Below are 16,365 nucleotides of genomic sequence, written 5' to 3' on the forward strand. Positions count from 1 at the left end.
CAGAGCGGGCTGGCACAGTCGGATGCTGATTGGTTGGTGTGCTGTACTCACCGTTCTTTGGCTTGCGAGAAGAATTCAATACAAAATACAAAACAGGAATGGCACACTGAGCTGAACATTCCAAAGGGTTTTCGGCAGTGGCGTGGAATGCTGCCGATGCTGCTGGACATGGGCAGAGGAAAATCTGGGAAGCAATTCATAATATATATATATATATATTTTTTTTAGATTATTATTTGGACCACACTTCACTTGTGGTGAGCAAAATTTAAATTGGAATTATTTTAGTCATTGGCAGGATCAAGTTTGTTGGTGAAAGTCCTAAAAAACAACCTAGATAGATTAACCGCTGATTAAAACGATTTGATGAAGGTTATGAAAAAAAATATCACTGCAATGGTATGGCAAACAGAATAACAAAATGGCAGCTTTTACAAACTGGGTTAATGCATTGTACATCGTCTCTTGTAAAAACACGCCGGTGAGTTGCACTCAGTCAAGTCTGTTTACTCGTAGGCCGTTATCTTCGGAGATGAATTCCTAAGTGCTGCAGTAATAAACAGAGAGAGAGGAGATAAGGAGTGGGGCACAGCTCATCAGGCCCACTCTGCCATCAATCCCCCTGTCCATATACAACATGGGCATAGCATAGCCAAAAGGTGAGAGACACATCCGTCAAGCGGCCCGCTGTCACTGGAGCAGATTTGATTTGTCGCGCTGTGTAACCTTGAGGCGCCTTGCAGTGGCTCACATGTATCTTTGGCCTCTCACACACATGCGATAAGTGATAGTCTTGCATACGACTAGAACACACAAAGCGTTGAAAGCATCATTCATTCAAGTGAGCTGTCGGTGTAGAGCAGACCATGTTCGCTGTGGAATGATCACCTTGGGGCATGGTGTGGAATACGTTATAGATGTACATCCATGTCCAAAAGACAAGAGCATCTCCAAAGTGTTTGTGTTAAAGGTGGAGTCAGCCATTACGGAGAAGGCTTCATGTCAAAATCACTTTTTGTCAAAATCAGTGAATATCTCCTCATGATCTGCTACTTGTCAAAGATATGTTTGTGCTGGGAAAAAAGCCAGTGTTAATACACAGCTTCACAGGGTCAGTTAACGGCATGTAGCCAGCTACGGTGCCCCCCCTCTGTTTACCTACCAGTTTACAGAGCGTTGGCGGTGTATTAAAGCTTCAGTGTGTAACTTTTTTCATATAAATGAATGTCGGTTACATGAAAGCCATTGACAAATAAGTTGACACAAAGTTGATTCAGCCTATTAGCTCCACAAAACTCTCTCTGTATTTCTCAGTATGGCAGCATTCACAAACTGGTGTCGTCAGCCACAAAATGTTTCAGTTGTTGATTCTACTGCTAAGAAAAAACCTGGACTTACAGCAGAAGGTATAAAATCTGTATGCGATCACGGAAGGCTTTACCTCATGTAGATGTGCCAACGGTGTCATTGTCATTACTCAGAATTCCCCATGGGGGGGACAACAAAAGTTACGCATTATAGCTTTATTTATGTCAACAATTTTAGTGGTGGAAAATAAAAAGCTTGAAAAATTTACAAAAAAAGACTTGTTGTATTCTATACAATTGTATTGAGCGAAAAACTTGTGTCCGCAAGATAAAATACTCGTATGCACAGTAATATACAACAAATTCCATTTATTCTTTGTAGTGTCTCCGCGTACTGTACAGGATGATTCATTTAATGCTGTGAGTGCAGTGCCTAGAAAACCAATGTGATGTTGCGTACTCTACATGGCAATGACCGACAGGAATGACACTGGCCTGACCCAGACGTTACCGGGGTTCATCATATAACCCTCTGGTGCTGGGGAAAACTGAAGTAGACAGCCTCCTCTGTTTTGAACTTATCATGGCTGGTTTCAAAGGTCGTCTGACTCAGGGATGAGCACAGTCTCTGTGGACACGCCGGGGATGGAGACTGGACCGCTGAAAGTCCACCCCAGGGCAGCTCTGTTGAAGGAGGGTCGGCTTGCCTGGTTGTCAGCCTGGAGCTCTGGGTAGTCAGGGAGGGGCTCCAGGTCCAGGGGTTTGATCGGAGCCGGTCTGGCAGCACCCTTGTTGAAGCCACCGAACGGGGTCGCCACCCTGGGAAGGTGACGGGAGTGACAGCGGTTGTAACAGTTAAGTCATACTGTGCTAATGAGTGGGTCTGCCGTGACCTTTTGAAGTGATGCAAATAATTGAAAGCAACGCAAATAAAGTGACCTGGGGATATATTTATAAGAGATAAGTGTGTATAGCTGGAGAAGCCCATATCTGCTAGTGAATTATTAGATGAAGGACAGTATTTTGTTTGTCCCACTCGCAATATAAAGGTGCTCCTCGGAACTTTCAGTTTGTTTTCATCCTTGCAGCCCCTTATGGACAACAGCAATAGTGTTTTACTACGCCAGCTGTAGTTCCTGGGTAAGAACCATGACAAGGCATTAAGAAAAAACAATCTAAAAATAGCATTCTTTGCACTGATGGTCTCGTTTGCTGTTGCATGTCATTTATAATCATCAGAGGTAAAATGTGTCTGTTTCTGAAATATTGAATAGTTTCTCGTAGCACCTTTAAAGCAAGAATATACTTTCTGTCAATTTTGATTGACAAAATATATCCCAAGTTTCCTCTTATGAATAAAAAAAAGTTGTATTTGTAAGCAATAAAACAAACTGTTGGTCAACTCAATACAATCAGGATGCTACATCCCTTCACTTAGTCTGGTATGACCACTTACATTAGCCAATGGATCATAATATGAGCAAAAATTATATATTTATTTTTTATGACTTTTTGAGTCTCCTTTACTTGGGCTACTGTATACCGTACACTCTTAAAAAATAAAGCTCATCATTATACCTTATTGGGCACAGCTGTGTGTCTTTCATACCCGCAAATTTACTTGCAAAACATTTATTTTTTTATTATTTCAAGGCTCCAGGTTCAAATGTATCTTCTGTAAGAAATACAATAGTAACACCTTCAAATAATAAGTCGATTTGGAAAAAAATACTTCATCAGTATGTACATTTCACTGCTTTGGGAAGCTATGTACCTTTTTGGCCAATAAAAACGATACCTTGAGGTCCAATAATTGGCCCTAGGGGGAACATAAGTGTAGTAGTGTGTTGTACCTTGGGGGACTGAAATGGACTCCTACCTTACCATTATTTCTGTCAGTGTAGTCTAAAAGATAACTGATGATGAATTTTAAAAAAAACGTAAATGCAACGTTATGGTCACTTTATGGCAGCTGAAGTGATTACCAAAATGTCTGCTTATGCTCACTTTAAAGGTGCACCATGTAACTTTGGGCGTGTCAGAGAAGTGAACATTTTCTAAGATATATCCTCATAACTGAATAAATGAACTTTCCTCTCACGAAAATGTGATCCCTGAAACACTGTTTGAAGTTAGAAAGCTTCATGAAAAGTTACTGTTTCACTGTTGTTGTTTACAGCAGCAGGGCCCACAGTTTGGTTTACAAACATATTCTAGTCTCACGTTTGGTTCCAGGGTTCCTCAAAATAAATTAGTTTTGATTTATGATAATATAATTATTCAATACTATGAATGAACATGTAGAGAAAAATGTGTTTTGTAAACTTACTGCAGGCAACAATTCCCCCTTCTATTTATTAGCTTTTAAATGTTTTATTTCTATTCATTCGCTTTTCTAATGTGTATTATGCATTCTAATCTTGCCCCTGTAAAGCACTTTGAATGGCCTTGTGTCTGAATTGTACTATATAAATACACTTGCCTTGCCTTGCCTCCTCTGACACTGCATTGTGCACCTTTAAATACGATACATTTTCACAGTGTCTACTTGTTTCTTCGGCGGAAGGTTGTTACCTGTTGAAACTTTTGTACCCTGGTAGTTCTGGTCTGGCTTCAGGCTCAGGTAGGGAGGTGATGAGAGTATCAGCCACGTCTGGGTTATTGATGATGGCAGTGGCCCAAGGGGAGTGGTAGGATTTTGGCACAGCTGTACTGTTGAACTTCTCTGGGGGGATGTCTTTCAAAGGACCTCCATAACCTTAGTGAATGAAAATAAATAAATAAATAAATGTAATGTCCAATAATAATGGAATAATCTTTATATCTTTTTTATTTATATAATCCAACAACACTGTATTGTTTCTACTTTATGGGAACATTTATGAAATTTAAAACAATTACCTTTTAGCTTTCAGAAGTTGAATGTTTTTGTTTATTTATCTAAAGTATGTGAACTTTTAGAGACCTGTGGTACATGATAATTCAAACTTAGATGTTGAAAAACAAATATCGTGGCATGTGGTTATGCTTAGGTCACAAATCATTAATATCAGACTGAAGTGTTGCAATGCAGTTGCATTTTTTTCCTAAGCCCTTTATTTCTTTCTAAAGTTCACAGCAGAACAAATCAAGGGGTGTCTTCCCTGTGTGTGTGTGTGTGTGTGTGTGTGTGTGTGTGTGTGTGTGTGTGTGTGTGTGTGTGTGTGTGCTTGCGTGCCTGTGTGTGTTTGTTTTTGTGTGTGTGTGAGTGTGTGTATTTACTTGCATGCCTGCATGTATGTCTCCCCGCGTAGTGTATGTGTGTGTTGATGGGAGAGGCCTATCCAAAACACTATCCTTCAAAGCGGGCTGCTTCACTCTAGGGGGGCTCACGAAGCTCAGGCATTACATAACATGGGGGCGTCGTGTCACGTCCTAACCTCTCACAATGAAACAATCCCCCCTTCCTGAGTTTATGCTTAGCCCCGAAGGAGGAAGCAGGAGAGACCAAACAAACCTTTGAGGGAAGTTTACATATTTTTCGGTTGGGGAGTATCAATTAGACATTGAGTAGGAGATTTTCTTGGGGCCAAATTGGAGTATATTGCTCTTGCGGTGGGACATTTGTCTGTGTTGGAGTCTTTCTGGGAAAGGAATGAATCACACCCAGCCTGCACACTGACTGTGCACTGGAAATAAAAGATGGATAAAAAAGGAAAACCCTGAAAGGACAGAGAGAAAGACAGCACCATGGCTTCATGAACATAAAGTGTCCCGTCACTAGTATGATGTATTTGTATTCTTTGTTTTGAGGCGAGACACTGCAGGCAAAAACCTTTTTCAAGCACTAGTCAATGTTGAGATTTATGTCTATTTTGCTTCCCTAATATGTCCTTTTTCAGACGATAAAAACTAATTATTTTTTGTTTATTCGACTAGACCGTTTAGCTTCTGTATAATTCTCCTGATCAACCAACTTAACCTTCCTCTTGTGTTAACTTTCTGCTACCATCCATGGTGTTAGCGGGTCGGTTTCGACCCGTGTCTGAAATCAGCTGTAAAAAAACACTAAAAACATTTATCTATCATCCTTTTTGTTTCTCATCTCTTGGTTACATTGTTAGGCGTCCTTATCCATGAACATATTGTTTTTAATATTTTTGGTGTAGGCGGCTGGGCCTTTTTTTTGTCAGTATGCGCCTCAATTTCAGTTTAAAAAATGGTAAAATTAACCTTAAGAGAATCACATATATAAATATTTGGTTGTTGTGTTACCTGATTATTACTGAGGGGTATGAGAACACATTTCTTAACTAAATTTGTTTTATTTATTTTTTCATATTAATATTATTGACCTTTTTAACATCTATGGTGTTACCGGTCAATTACGACCCATAAATATTTATTTCAGAAAAGAGCAAAAAAACTTTTATTTCAGCATTATACAAACACACAATGAAAACCAGAACAAGTCACAACACAAAATATAGATTTGTAAGGTCAAATAAACAACAACCAATCAACAAATCAAACTAATCGAAATCAATTACTAGCTCCAAAACTAGTAAAAAGAAACAGAATAAAAGTCTCTGTGTGCATGTGTATGTGTGTGTGTACAGATGTGTGACAAAAAGCAACACTTTTAGTGTTCTTTGCAGAGATATTTCTTGCAGGTAAACCACAATCCGTTTATCTTTCTGTCCTTAGTGCTTCGGCAGACCTGACACCTCTTATTTTTAGAATCAGGTGGCCATTTTCACCAAAAACATGATCCAGAACTTGGCTCACTGTATATCTCCTCATTTTTGAATACTGCAAATAGGAGATGTGCACTCTGCAAGTCACTAACTCTATACTGAATTGACTTCACATGTCTGGATATGCCCGTCTGTTTGTTTCGCTTTTATGCAGGTATAAGGGCAAAAAAAGTAAAAATGAGAACCCCCCCAGAGCTCACATGATTGGGAGAGGAGCTGACTGTCATTGTGTTGGCTGACAGTGCACTTAAGATTTCAGTTTTGGCTCTAGTTATTGTTTTTTACATCTTATTATATAACCGGGTCGAAAACGACCCTAACACCACCAGTGTTATAATTTCCACCAGAGCATTTTATAATTAAGTGAAATTTTTTTTTTTTTTTTTTTTTTTGTTGAAATAGAGGTTCCTGACAAAGTCAAGAAATTTTGAAGCAATAAACAAAATGTAAGTGGTTCTTTTATGCATTTGAAAACCAAAACGGGTCGGTGGCGACCCTAACACGAGAGGAAGGTTAAACAGCCATTATCTCAAGATTTTTCTTTTCAATACTTTCAACAAAAAATGTAAACTTCGTAAGCACTTACATCAACTCTACTTTCTATAATAGTTTTCAGTTTTTAAAATGTAATATTGCATATAATTGTTTTATATTAGTAATCAAATTATAAAGTGTTTATGATAATGTCTAAGTTAAACATTTTACCCTATTCACTACTTAAACTCAAACAAATATATGTGCACTATTGCAGCTATAATTCTACTGCATGTGGTAAATGACTCAATAATGTTGTTACCACTTTCTAGCTAAAGCTTTCCACATCATTAGCTGGTTATCTTTTTCCAATTATTGTCAATAAAGCTATTTTGAAATCTAAAGTGTCCATTAACCACTAAGTCAATCACCATAACCACGGTTAAGACATGGTGCTACCAGTGGAGCAGCATGGAATATGCACTCCTGGGTGAACCAGTGTGCTATTTTAAGAGGTCTTACCATTTGATACCTAATGCTCTTTGGCCTGATTTCAGCTACAGCTGGAGTGACTTCATTCGGCCACTGAAGGGTGGTGTGTCTAGTCCTGAGCTCTAGAAATATAACACCCCACCCCTGTGTAGACATATACTCATCCAAAAATCTAAATCAGTATTGGTTTTTGTGTCAACTGGGCAGACTTGAGACATGAGGGAGGATGCGAGCGCAGAGCTGATGGTATCAGCTGCACGAGAGGCAAACAGGAAACACTTCCCGTGGGTTAAAACTCCGGATTTTGTTAAAAGATTAGCAAAAACTGATTGTCACGAGGAAATAAAAGAAACACTGAAAAAAATAAAAAAAAGTTTGGAAAACTCAAAAAAAGGCAACTGTCTGCACTAGATGTTCCAGTTTTGAGGCCAAGTAAAACTCTTACGTTTTAAGGAAAATTACGTAAATTTGAGCCAACTAACCAATAATCTAACTTATTATTTATTCATAAAAAAAAATTATCTTTCATATAGAACATTTTTGAATTATACATACAAGAAATTGCATGCAAGAAAAGTGTTGCCTACTTTACTGTCTGTCATACAGATAAGAAACAAAACTAAGTAGGTCAAAATTTTGATTCAACATTTAACATTTTTATATCTGTCAAAAAAAAACTTCTGAAACAAAACATTATAAGTTGGCACAACTTTAAATTTTGGGAAATCTTAGTATGTAGAACGCAAATCTCAAAGTTACAATACTTGTGATTGATAAGTTTAAGATAATACGTTGGCTCAAATGTAGGCAGTATTCCTTCAAACCTTCATTTTTTACAGTGCAAAGATAGGGCATGAGAGAAACAGGGGGAATGTGGAGGAGTACATGTGTAAAAGAGACGTGTGCGGAAGATAGAAAGTCTGAAGAAGGGAAGGAGACAGGCGGAGAGAGGGAGAATAAAAAGATGTAATCACATTGTGCCGAGGGCCAGCAGATTCCAGCCAAGAACAGAATGTTACACGTCCAAAGCAAGTGCGAGAACACACAATGAAAAACAGTTGAATTCCTATCATAACACATCCAGTGCTTTTTATGGAGAGCACATTCACACAGTCCATTCACCAGGAGCAAATTATTTTTTCATCTGCATTCAATATGTTAAAGAACATGCTATACACATGCAAATAGGACGTTCGGTGTGACAAAATGATACCAAAACAAGTTTAATAAATCCAAAAACACAGTTCCGCTCAGGCCTGGTCTCTATCAGTGACGATGTACTAAATGGAATGCAGTTCCCCTCTGTAATGTTTTGCACACACAAAGACTGGATAAGGTCAATGAGGTTTTAACAGAGGTCAACCTGTTTGTAGATCCTGGCCTATAGCTACGGTACTGTGCATCAGTGCTGCAATGCTTTTTGGGTCCTTGTTTATTTATTATAGTGGTGTGGTGCAGTATATTGTATCCCTAGTACCTACCCGGGGCGATGAGGTCTGGATTTGGCTCCACTTTTGTATCTGTTGAGTCAGAGGGCACGTTAGGTGGTTGATCAACCCCCGAGTTGTTCTCTGCGTCCTCCGCAGCACTACCATTCTCCATTGGAGAAAGCATTGGGTTCTATTGGGAAGATTGGAGAGGGAAGTTTGAGATCAAAGGAAGAGTGAACTATATCTCTTTAAAAGGTACTGTGAGCGGAATGGTTCTTTTAACTAACTTCTTGTCAGTGACTGCAGTTAGCAGTCCCCTCCCTCGCCCCTACGTCACCACATTAATGCACTGCGGTCTTCAAGCAGCAATTTATCTAGCATCATCTTAGATCCGTGATAAAACATGATAAAAACCATCAAAACAGACATTGGGAAGGATTTTTACCTGCTCCGCCATTGTAGGCACATAAACATTCACCCATCTGTCGCTCTCTGCGCATGCACCGGCAGAGAGACGCACCAGTTTGTAGCGTTCTATCTTCTGATTGGATATCAGGTTGTGGGATCCCAGAAAAGTTTATTTGCCCATTACATCAGAGTGGGTGACCTGTGTTATGAAGCGTGCACACTATATAAGTGATCACTGTATGAATATAGAGTGATTTAACACGTAAATTAACGTAAATATATTGCTCACTTCACCTTTAAATGGAATGGTCATGTATCTCACATCAAGGTCAACTTAATTGAGTGGCTTGCAACCTTCAACCTGCATTGACTGATTTTGGCCACTTGGGGGCAGAGGAAACAAGTTGTAGCACAACTGACATATTTTCACTTTTTTTCTTCGCAAAACAGTGGCACAGGCAGCAAAAGACAGAGCAACATGTGCATTCATTTTGAGTTATATTCCAGGCCCCCTGATGGAACCCCAAATTTCTGTCCAAATCGTCACTTTATTCTCTTTTTTTTGTGGCCACCAACTTTCTAAGAAATACCACAAAATAGCTGCTAAATGCTTTGCTGATTCTTAGTTAAACCACATTTTCCATGCTATTCTGTTGGGTTATCAAAAACCTGGATTGACCTCTTATGCATTTTCCAACAACAGCACAACAACACAGATACATTGTCTGCCAGTGTGTCCACTTTTCCCTCGACATTAGAAACACTGCCTTGTGTGCTGCTGGGGAGAAATGTACTGCAGCCCAGGCATCCAGCTTTTCATCCCTTCTGAAAAAATGTTCATGGTGATTTACTCCAGGACTTCCTCAGGAAATGTTGACAACTTGAAAACAAAAAATCCCTCCCGATGCCTCGAGCAATAAACAAACCAGAGATACAGTGTGTGAGTCCTCCTCACTTCAAAGATGAGTGGGGGAAAAAAAACTTCCCTGGAGCACAATACATTCCATCTATTGTAATGTACTTGAAGAAGCCATTGAAACGCCACACAAGGGCACCACACTAAACTAAATGAAAGAGTGCATAACTAGTGCTGCTAATTAATTAGATAAAGCAAAGAGAAAACTTAGTTAGTCTATCTTGATTGAATTAAACTGAGAGCCTTTTGGTTTCGTGAATGGATTTATGTGTGACGAGGTCAGACTAAGATAAGTATAGTGCTGGGAAAAGGAAAAACGCTGACTTGGCATACTGCCAATTCATACAGAAAGTGACATTAATAAAGCTACTTATGACCAGACTTTTCACAGCGACTTTTTCTGTGCCGCTCTATGTCTGTGTGTGGCACAAGTCAAATAAATACTTCAAGGGCTCCATTTGCGGCCCATATGCCTTGCCAGGATGTAAGGTATTGTGAGAAAGTTTTTCATGTGATGGAGGGAGAAGATATGGGGGGGGGGGAATGGATGACTGTGCATGAAGAAAACACACTCAAGAAGCCATTTATCAAAGTGTGTTTGGTTAAGTGGCTACAAGGATATTTCAGTTTGTTTTCATTCTAGTGCCCCCTTTGGACAAAAACGGTAGTGTTTTTTTTACGAAGCCAGCTGTTGTTCTTGGGTAAGCATACCCGGAGGACAAAGGCCTTAAGAAAAACAATGTAAAAATAGTGATTGTTGCACAGATGTTTTTGAACTATAGCATCGCTGTATTCAAATGTTAAGGAAGCTAAATTGACAAAAATCTCTCCATCAACCAGTGGCTCGCCTAAAGTAAGCCAAGGTACGTAAAGCTGCAGTATATCCTTTACCTTGTCCTTTTGACAGTGGAAGAGCAGCTTTTTCCCTCTGCTTCCTGTCTTTATGCTACGATAAGCTAAGCTAAGCTAACCATATCCTCCTGGTTATGGCTCCATAGTTAACCTACAAACATATGTTATTTTCTGCGTTCCGAATCGGTTACTTTCTACTATTTAGTATGGTAGAAAAAATATTTAGGATGTCCCGATTCTTGTGGCCAGATTTAGGATAGTTAGAAAGACCCGGATGTCTACTACATCCGGCCAAGATTTTAAGTGTCGAAAATAGCATCCTATTTGGGCGATTCTGACCCATAATCCAGTGCGAACCTGAAGTGTCGTCACATCAACGGAGCCTCAATATGAAAACAAACAGGGATGCGACGGATATAAAAGCAAGAGGCAAGATCAAGGCGCAATGTTATGATGAAATAAATAAGTAAAAGTTAGTCCCAATAGTATGCCTACTGCATCCTAATTAGATTATTTTTATCGTCGGATGCAGTATGTAGAATAGAAGAAAGAAAGCGATTCGGAACGCAGGGTATGTTTCTTAATCTACCTCCTGAAGAAAGGGATTGGGTGTATTCACAGTGTGTGCTTACATTGAAGGGCTTGTTGGTTTCGTTCTGGATGCTCTCGTAGGTGAACTTCTCGTTGCGTCTCTTGCGCTTTTCGAAGAGAAGGGAGCCCCGGTTTGAGGCGAAGGACAACTCGTCCAGCATGATGTCCTTGGGCATGCTCACTTTCTTCCCAAGATCTAGCTCCCCACCTGGACACACAGGGAGACAAACCAAACAACTAAAGAGCTTGTGTAGGCCTATACAGCACATTACATAGGCCTGCTTGTACATTGATTTAATTACTGACAAGACACAATGTATTTTTTTACATTTACTATACCTACCCACCAACCCAACAAACCTAATTGAACACAAATGATATTCACAAAGAAAAAAAAGGCCCCTCTATATATGGATTGCTGACTTGGTATAGGCCTGTCATTATGATGAATGGGGAATTATCTCCCCCTTATAATCCACTCATGTCGAAGGGCTTGTTTTGTGTTTCGCCGCCACGTGCTAGCTACTGCATTCTGATCATGGGGATGTCAGAGGCCTATATCCAAGAATGAGGCCTGCGTAATTTGGCCAGAATATCTCTCAGCTGTCATGAGCCTTCAGGCCCAGTTGTCCTCGCCTGGAAATAGCGTGTTCAAAAGGATAACGACAAAGGGATTAGTTACTTTGGCCCATAAAAGTATTCATTGGCGTATTTATAGGCAGGGCCGTAGAGGAGGGGACGCTTGGCAACTGCTGCAATGGTGGCAAATGAAGGGGGGGGGGGGGTTGTGTGTGTGTGTGTGTGTGTGTGTGTGTGTGTGTCGGGCCGGGGCCGGGGGGCAAGCCGGATGTTTATAGTACAATTAATATGTCCGAGAATTAAATTTGAACTGTAAGTTATATGGTGTTAAATCCGATTCCGTGTTGGGTATATGGACGACAAAGATAGTGGAACGTAGAGGTGTTGAGAAGTTGAGAAGGAAGCAGGAAGCAACGTGTGGATGCAACCAGAGAAAGAGTGAAGAGACACTGATAGGTCGGAAGGGTAGATTAGAGAAACAAGGAAGTGAGGAGGAAAACGATCTATGGCTATATACCTTCCTGGGCTTGAACCTCCCTGCAAATTGCTGCCGCCTGCATTTTCCTCTCCCTAGTCGTCATGGTTGAGAACTGGGACATGGTTGCTGCTGTCGTGCCCCTGTGGAGTTGGACAGCGTATACATATACATCATTAGAGCCCACGTTGTCACGACAAGGAGACACACAAGCAAGACAAGGCGGGTTGCATGTCGGGCCCCATCGATTGGCCCATGTCAAACATTCACACTTCGCACAAAGGAAAAGACCCACCGAGGCACGGGAGAATTTATTAGGGGCCAGCGAAAAGGGCAAAGTTAGCACATCCCTTTAAATAACCTTGGACTGTTAAACGCCAAGCACTACATGCTCTTCAGACACGGCAACCGGGCTCTATAGAGCTGTGTCAGGGGGACAAGGAATCAATATGTTAGAAATTACCCCAAGTGTGGGCTGAAAAGGACACAGATGGAGAAAACGGTGCTGTCACAGCAAACACAACATGTGAGTGAGACAGTGGAGGAGATAGTAGCCTGAAGCAGGGAGAGGATTACACACCAAGGGTTTATGGGAACACTTGTAAATGTTAAATCCTAATAGGCTACAAAATGCAAAGCCGGAGTCTATTCACAATACAAATGATTTCACCATATTGAAACCATATGTAGATAAGTATTAGTAGATACAGATGTAATTAAAAGTTTAGTTTTAGCACAAATCAACTTTTTTCAGGAACAGTTTTTCTTTAGCCTATTTATAAAATGATGTGGAATATGTAACTCATCATTCGGCATATTCCTCACATTAGAATGACAAGCAATGAAGGGACAACAGATATGAATTTATCAAAAACATACTATTCATGAAGAAAATATATTTAAAAAAAAATAATTCTGAAACCAAAGCACAAGGCAAGCTGTGTGATTGACAGGGCATGTAGAGAACAACTGTATGGTGGTTAGTAGGCTAGTAGTGAGAGGAATCATGCTTGAGTTAAAGTGAAAGTGTCCAATAGACTATAAGACAAGCACACCTGTGGAGAGCCCTTGGTGATGGCTTACCTGTCCTGAAGGACCCTCTTTGGGGAGAGTGGGGTGGGGGGGAGTCTTGAGTTGTGCCTTGTCACCTCAAGGGGAGAAAGGGTCAGACTGGGTGGTAGTGAGAGCCTTGTTGTGTGGGTGCTGGCGCTGCCCGGCACTGGGGCTTGTTATTAGAAAGGGGGCTTTAGCCAGACCCAGCCGAGAGTGAGTGACTGAATGAGTGGGCGGGTGGGTGTCAGTCTGTCTGTTGTCATTGGTATTTAGTTCACAAGCGCAGAGAGAAGACTAAATTTAGAGTGCCGCCTGCTGCCACTACAGATCTCTTTGCCCTCCATCTATCTCAGCGCTAGGCCTAGTGTTATGACAGTAGCACAGGATGGTCTTTGTCAGTGACTACCAACAGGGAAACTGGTATTTAGGGGGTGCTTTGGCAGTTCCTAAGGTATTGTGGATAGATGGTACAACTCAACAACTTGATAATAATATATTTTTTATCAAATTAAAGTCGAAATCTGCAATTTTGCAAGATTACAACAGATTACTGCATTCTGCATCATATTGTCATTATATGGAGTAGTTCCTATGTCGAGTAGGCCCTCCTACTATCAACAACAGCCTTAAAGTTCAATACATGTCTATTTCAGTTGATTATGAATTATGAAAATGAAATTATGCATTTGTGTTACAACCACTTGGATTGGCAGAGGCCGGATGTCTTTACATTAACCCTACTTTAAGCTATCTATTTCAACCTTTTATCAATAAGGATACATTTAGCTTTATATTATAACCATTTATTTCATTCATTTTAGCTATCTTGTTTATCTCCAATGGAGAAATGTGTATCCATACCTTTAGCTAACTTGTCTCTTAACTATGTATTTCAACCATGTATGCATTAGGCTACTTGAATTGTAAACCACCAAAGGTTGAAAAAAACCTCTTTAAAAACATCCTGACAAAGCTTTAACATCAAAATAAAGTTGTGTCAGCTGCAATTGTCTTCATTTGCACAGTAGCGTTGCAGTGCACAGCCAACAATAAATATAGTTAGGGACATTCCGCACTGGGAACAAGAAGGCACCCTCAGGGCCTGCTGAACAATCAGATACTATTTGTTTTAAATGCCATCATGTGATGTAGGAATGGACCCAGGCCTAATGGGCTTCGCCCACATAATCCACTCACTATGTTTTAATTGACCTTCCTAAATCAAATTGAGTTGCTCTTTATGTATTAACTTGGTAGAAGAGACAAACAAAGGAAGGCAGGTTAAGTGTATCACACCCAGCGGGGCCAGGACGAGTCATAAGGTTGGATGCTAGAAGAAGCAAGTTTATTGGCATACTGAAATGCCAGCAACCCCATACACAAAATTAAATATTTTAGTGTGTTGCCCTTCATGCTTGTTCATACCCTGACTTAAGCTCCACCCTGTTTAAGGTGAAACACTGCAGGCAAACACATTGTTTATTTCAAGCACTGGACCTTTGGTTATTTTGCTTCCATAACATATCTTCTTTCATACTAGTATAAATAAAATTTACCAAATGTTATGTACATGTCTATCTATCTGTGTCTGTATATTTCTCCTATACAACCATGTGTGACGGCCATTATCTTAATAAGCACTTACATCAACTTTCCATAATCATTGCAAAAATAATTGCCTTAATGCCGGTAATCAATTGACAAAGTTCCATGATGATATCTGTTGAAAGTGTATCCCATTCATCTGCAGTGTCTCGCCTTAATAGCATTTGAATCCCACCGCACGACTTTACAAAATCTAAGTTGGTAGGGACATAATTTCTGTTTACCATGCCCTCTCTGTGTCATTATCTCTCATTCTCTAATGGCCCAGCCACAGTAGGGACCCACTGTTATTATGTAACTGGTGGGTCACCATGGGAACAAGTCCCCACCAACCCCTCCCATGGATACGGAGCCAGTAACTATCCAAGACAACACGTCATATAAAAATGTGTCAGCACGCTATATGGCCCCAAGCAAAGTATGTCATGCTTGAAATAGACAGCAAAGAGCACACACACACACATACACAGTGCAATTGGTAAAATAGTGCTATTTGGGTGTATTTTATTTTGAAAAAAAGTGAATCCAAATCTGAATTAGCTTGGAAGAGAAATTGATTGCTGCTATTGTTGTTATTATTACCATAATTGGCGTTGTTGTAATGGAAGCAATACAGCGTAATTATATCACAGTATAACACTACAGTATGTCAGGGTGCATGTCTGTTGACAACACAACCCAATGTTGTGCGATAAATCTAATTTATGTTTATGGGAATGCTTGGTTAGAATTGACATTATGGCATTATGTACACTCACTGGAAAACACAAAATCCCAAAGCAAACGCAAGTCACAAACCCATAACATACTGTAATCAAATGCCAATAGACATATACTTTACTGAAACAATCTTTTTTTTTGTAGTCCTAACTACAACTTCTACCCAACTTAAAAAAACATCACTCCCCTAATGGACTACTGCATCCCATTTCTTTTCATATACAATAGGCAGCAACATGACAATTCATCTGTTGTTTTTTTCCAGGTACCTAAAGAAAAAAATGGCTTCTCATCTTCCCTCACTCTCTTTCTCTGTCTCTCTCTAAGTACTTTGTGGCCACATGCTAATGCACTAATTAAAATGCGCCCGGTAAACAAGTGAATTAGTCACACTTATTAGGTCGCTTACATAACAACACGTCCGCCCACAACATGCTAATTAATAGCGCTAACCTTTTCCCCAAGTTTATAAGCCTTTACTTTTCTCATGCCACTCATATTGTATTCTGCATGTGAAAGGATTTCCTTCACCATAACTCAAGTTTTGTGGAATGAAAATTAAACCATTAAAATAAAATGTGCACAATCACTGCAAGAACCAGGGTGTTACATGCACACATCTACGGCAATAAAAATGAAACCAGCATGGACTTGCAGGAGATCCATCCACAAGCTTAAGAAAACTTCAATAGACAATTTTCATTTGCATTTGTTTAACTACAGCTCT

At 40.0% G+C, this 16,365-nt stretch overlaps 2 protein-coding genes across 2 annotated transcripts in view; both read right to left on the minus strand.

Moving 5' to 3' along the window:
* Positions 1-1,554: 1,554 nt before the first annotated feature.
* On the minus strand, positions 1,555-14,262 carry myoz2a (myozenin 2a). The gene is made up of 6 exons (XM_080051649.1): positions 13,344-14,262; positions 12,303-12,403; positions 11,248-11,414; positions 8,491-8,629; positions 3,882-4,065; positions 1,555-2,126 (listed from the first exon to the last, which is right to left on the minus strand). Exons 2-6 carry the CDS (start codon positions 12,382-12,384, stop codon positions 1,901-1,903), a joined length of 798 nt encoding a protein of 265 aa, XP_079907775.1. The 5' UTR covers positions 12,385-12,403; positions 13,344-14,262; the 3' UTR covers positions 1,555-1,900.
* A 1,962-nt stretch (positions 14,263-16,224) lies between these two features.
* The window catches only part of synpo2a (synaptopodin 2a), a 23,599-nt gene continuing 23,458 nt past the window's right edge, over positions 16,225-16,365 (minus strand). The window contains exon 5 of the mRNA XM_080051648.1: positions 16,225-16,365. This exon is cut by the window's right edge and continues 2,435 nt beyond it. The gene's annotated coding sequence lies outside the window, so the exon portion shown is untranslated.

The sequence above is a fragment of the Ammodytes marinus genome (genome assembly GCF_949987685.1).
Source record: "Ammodytes marinus genome assembly, chromosome: 23".
NCBI lineage: Eukaryota > Metazoa > Chordata > Actinopteri > Uranoscopiformes > Ammodytidae > Ammodytes > Ammodytes marinus.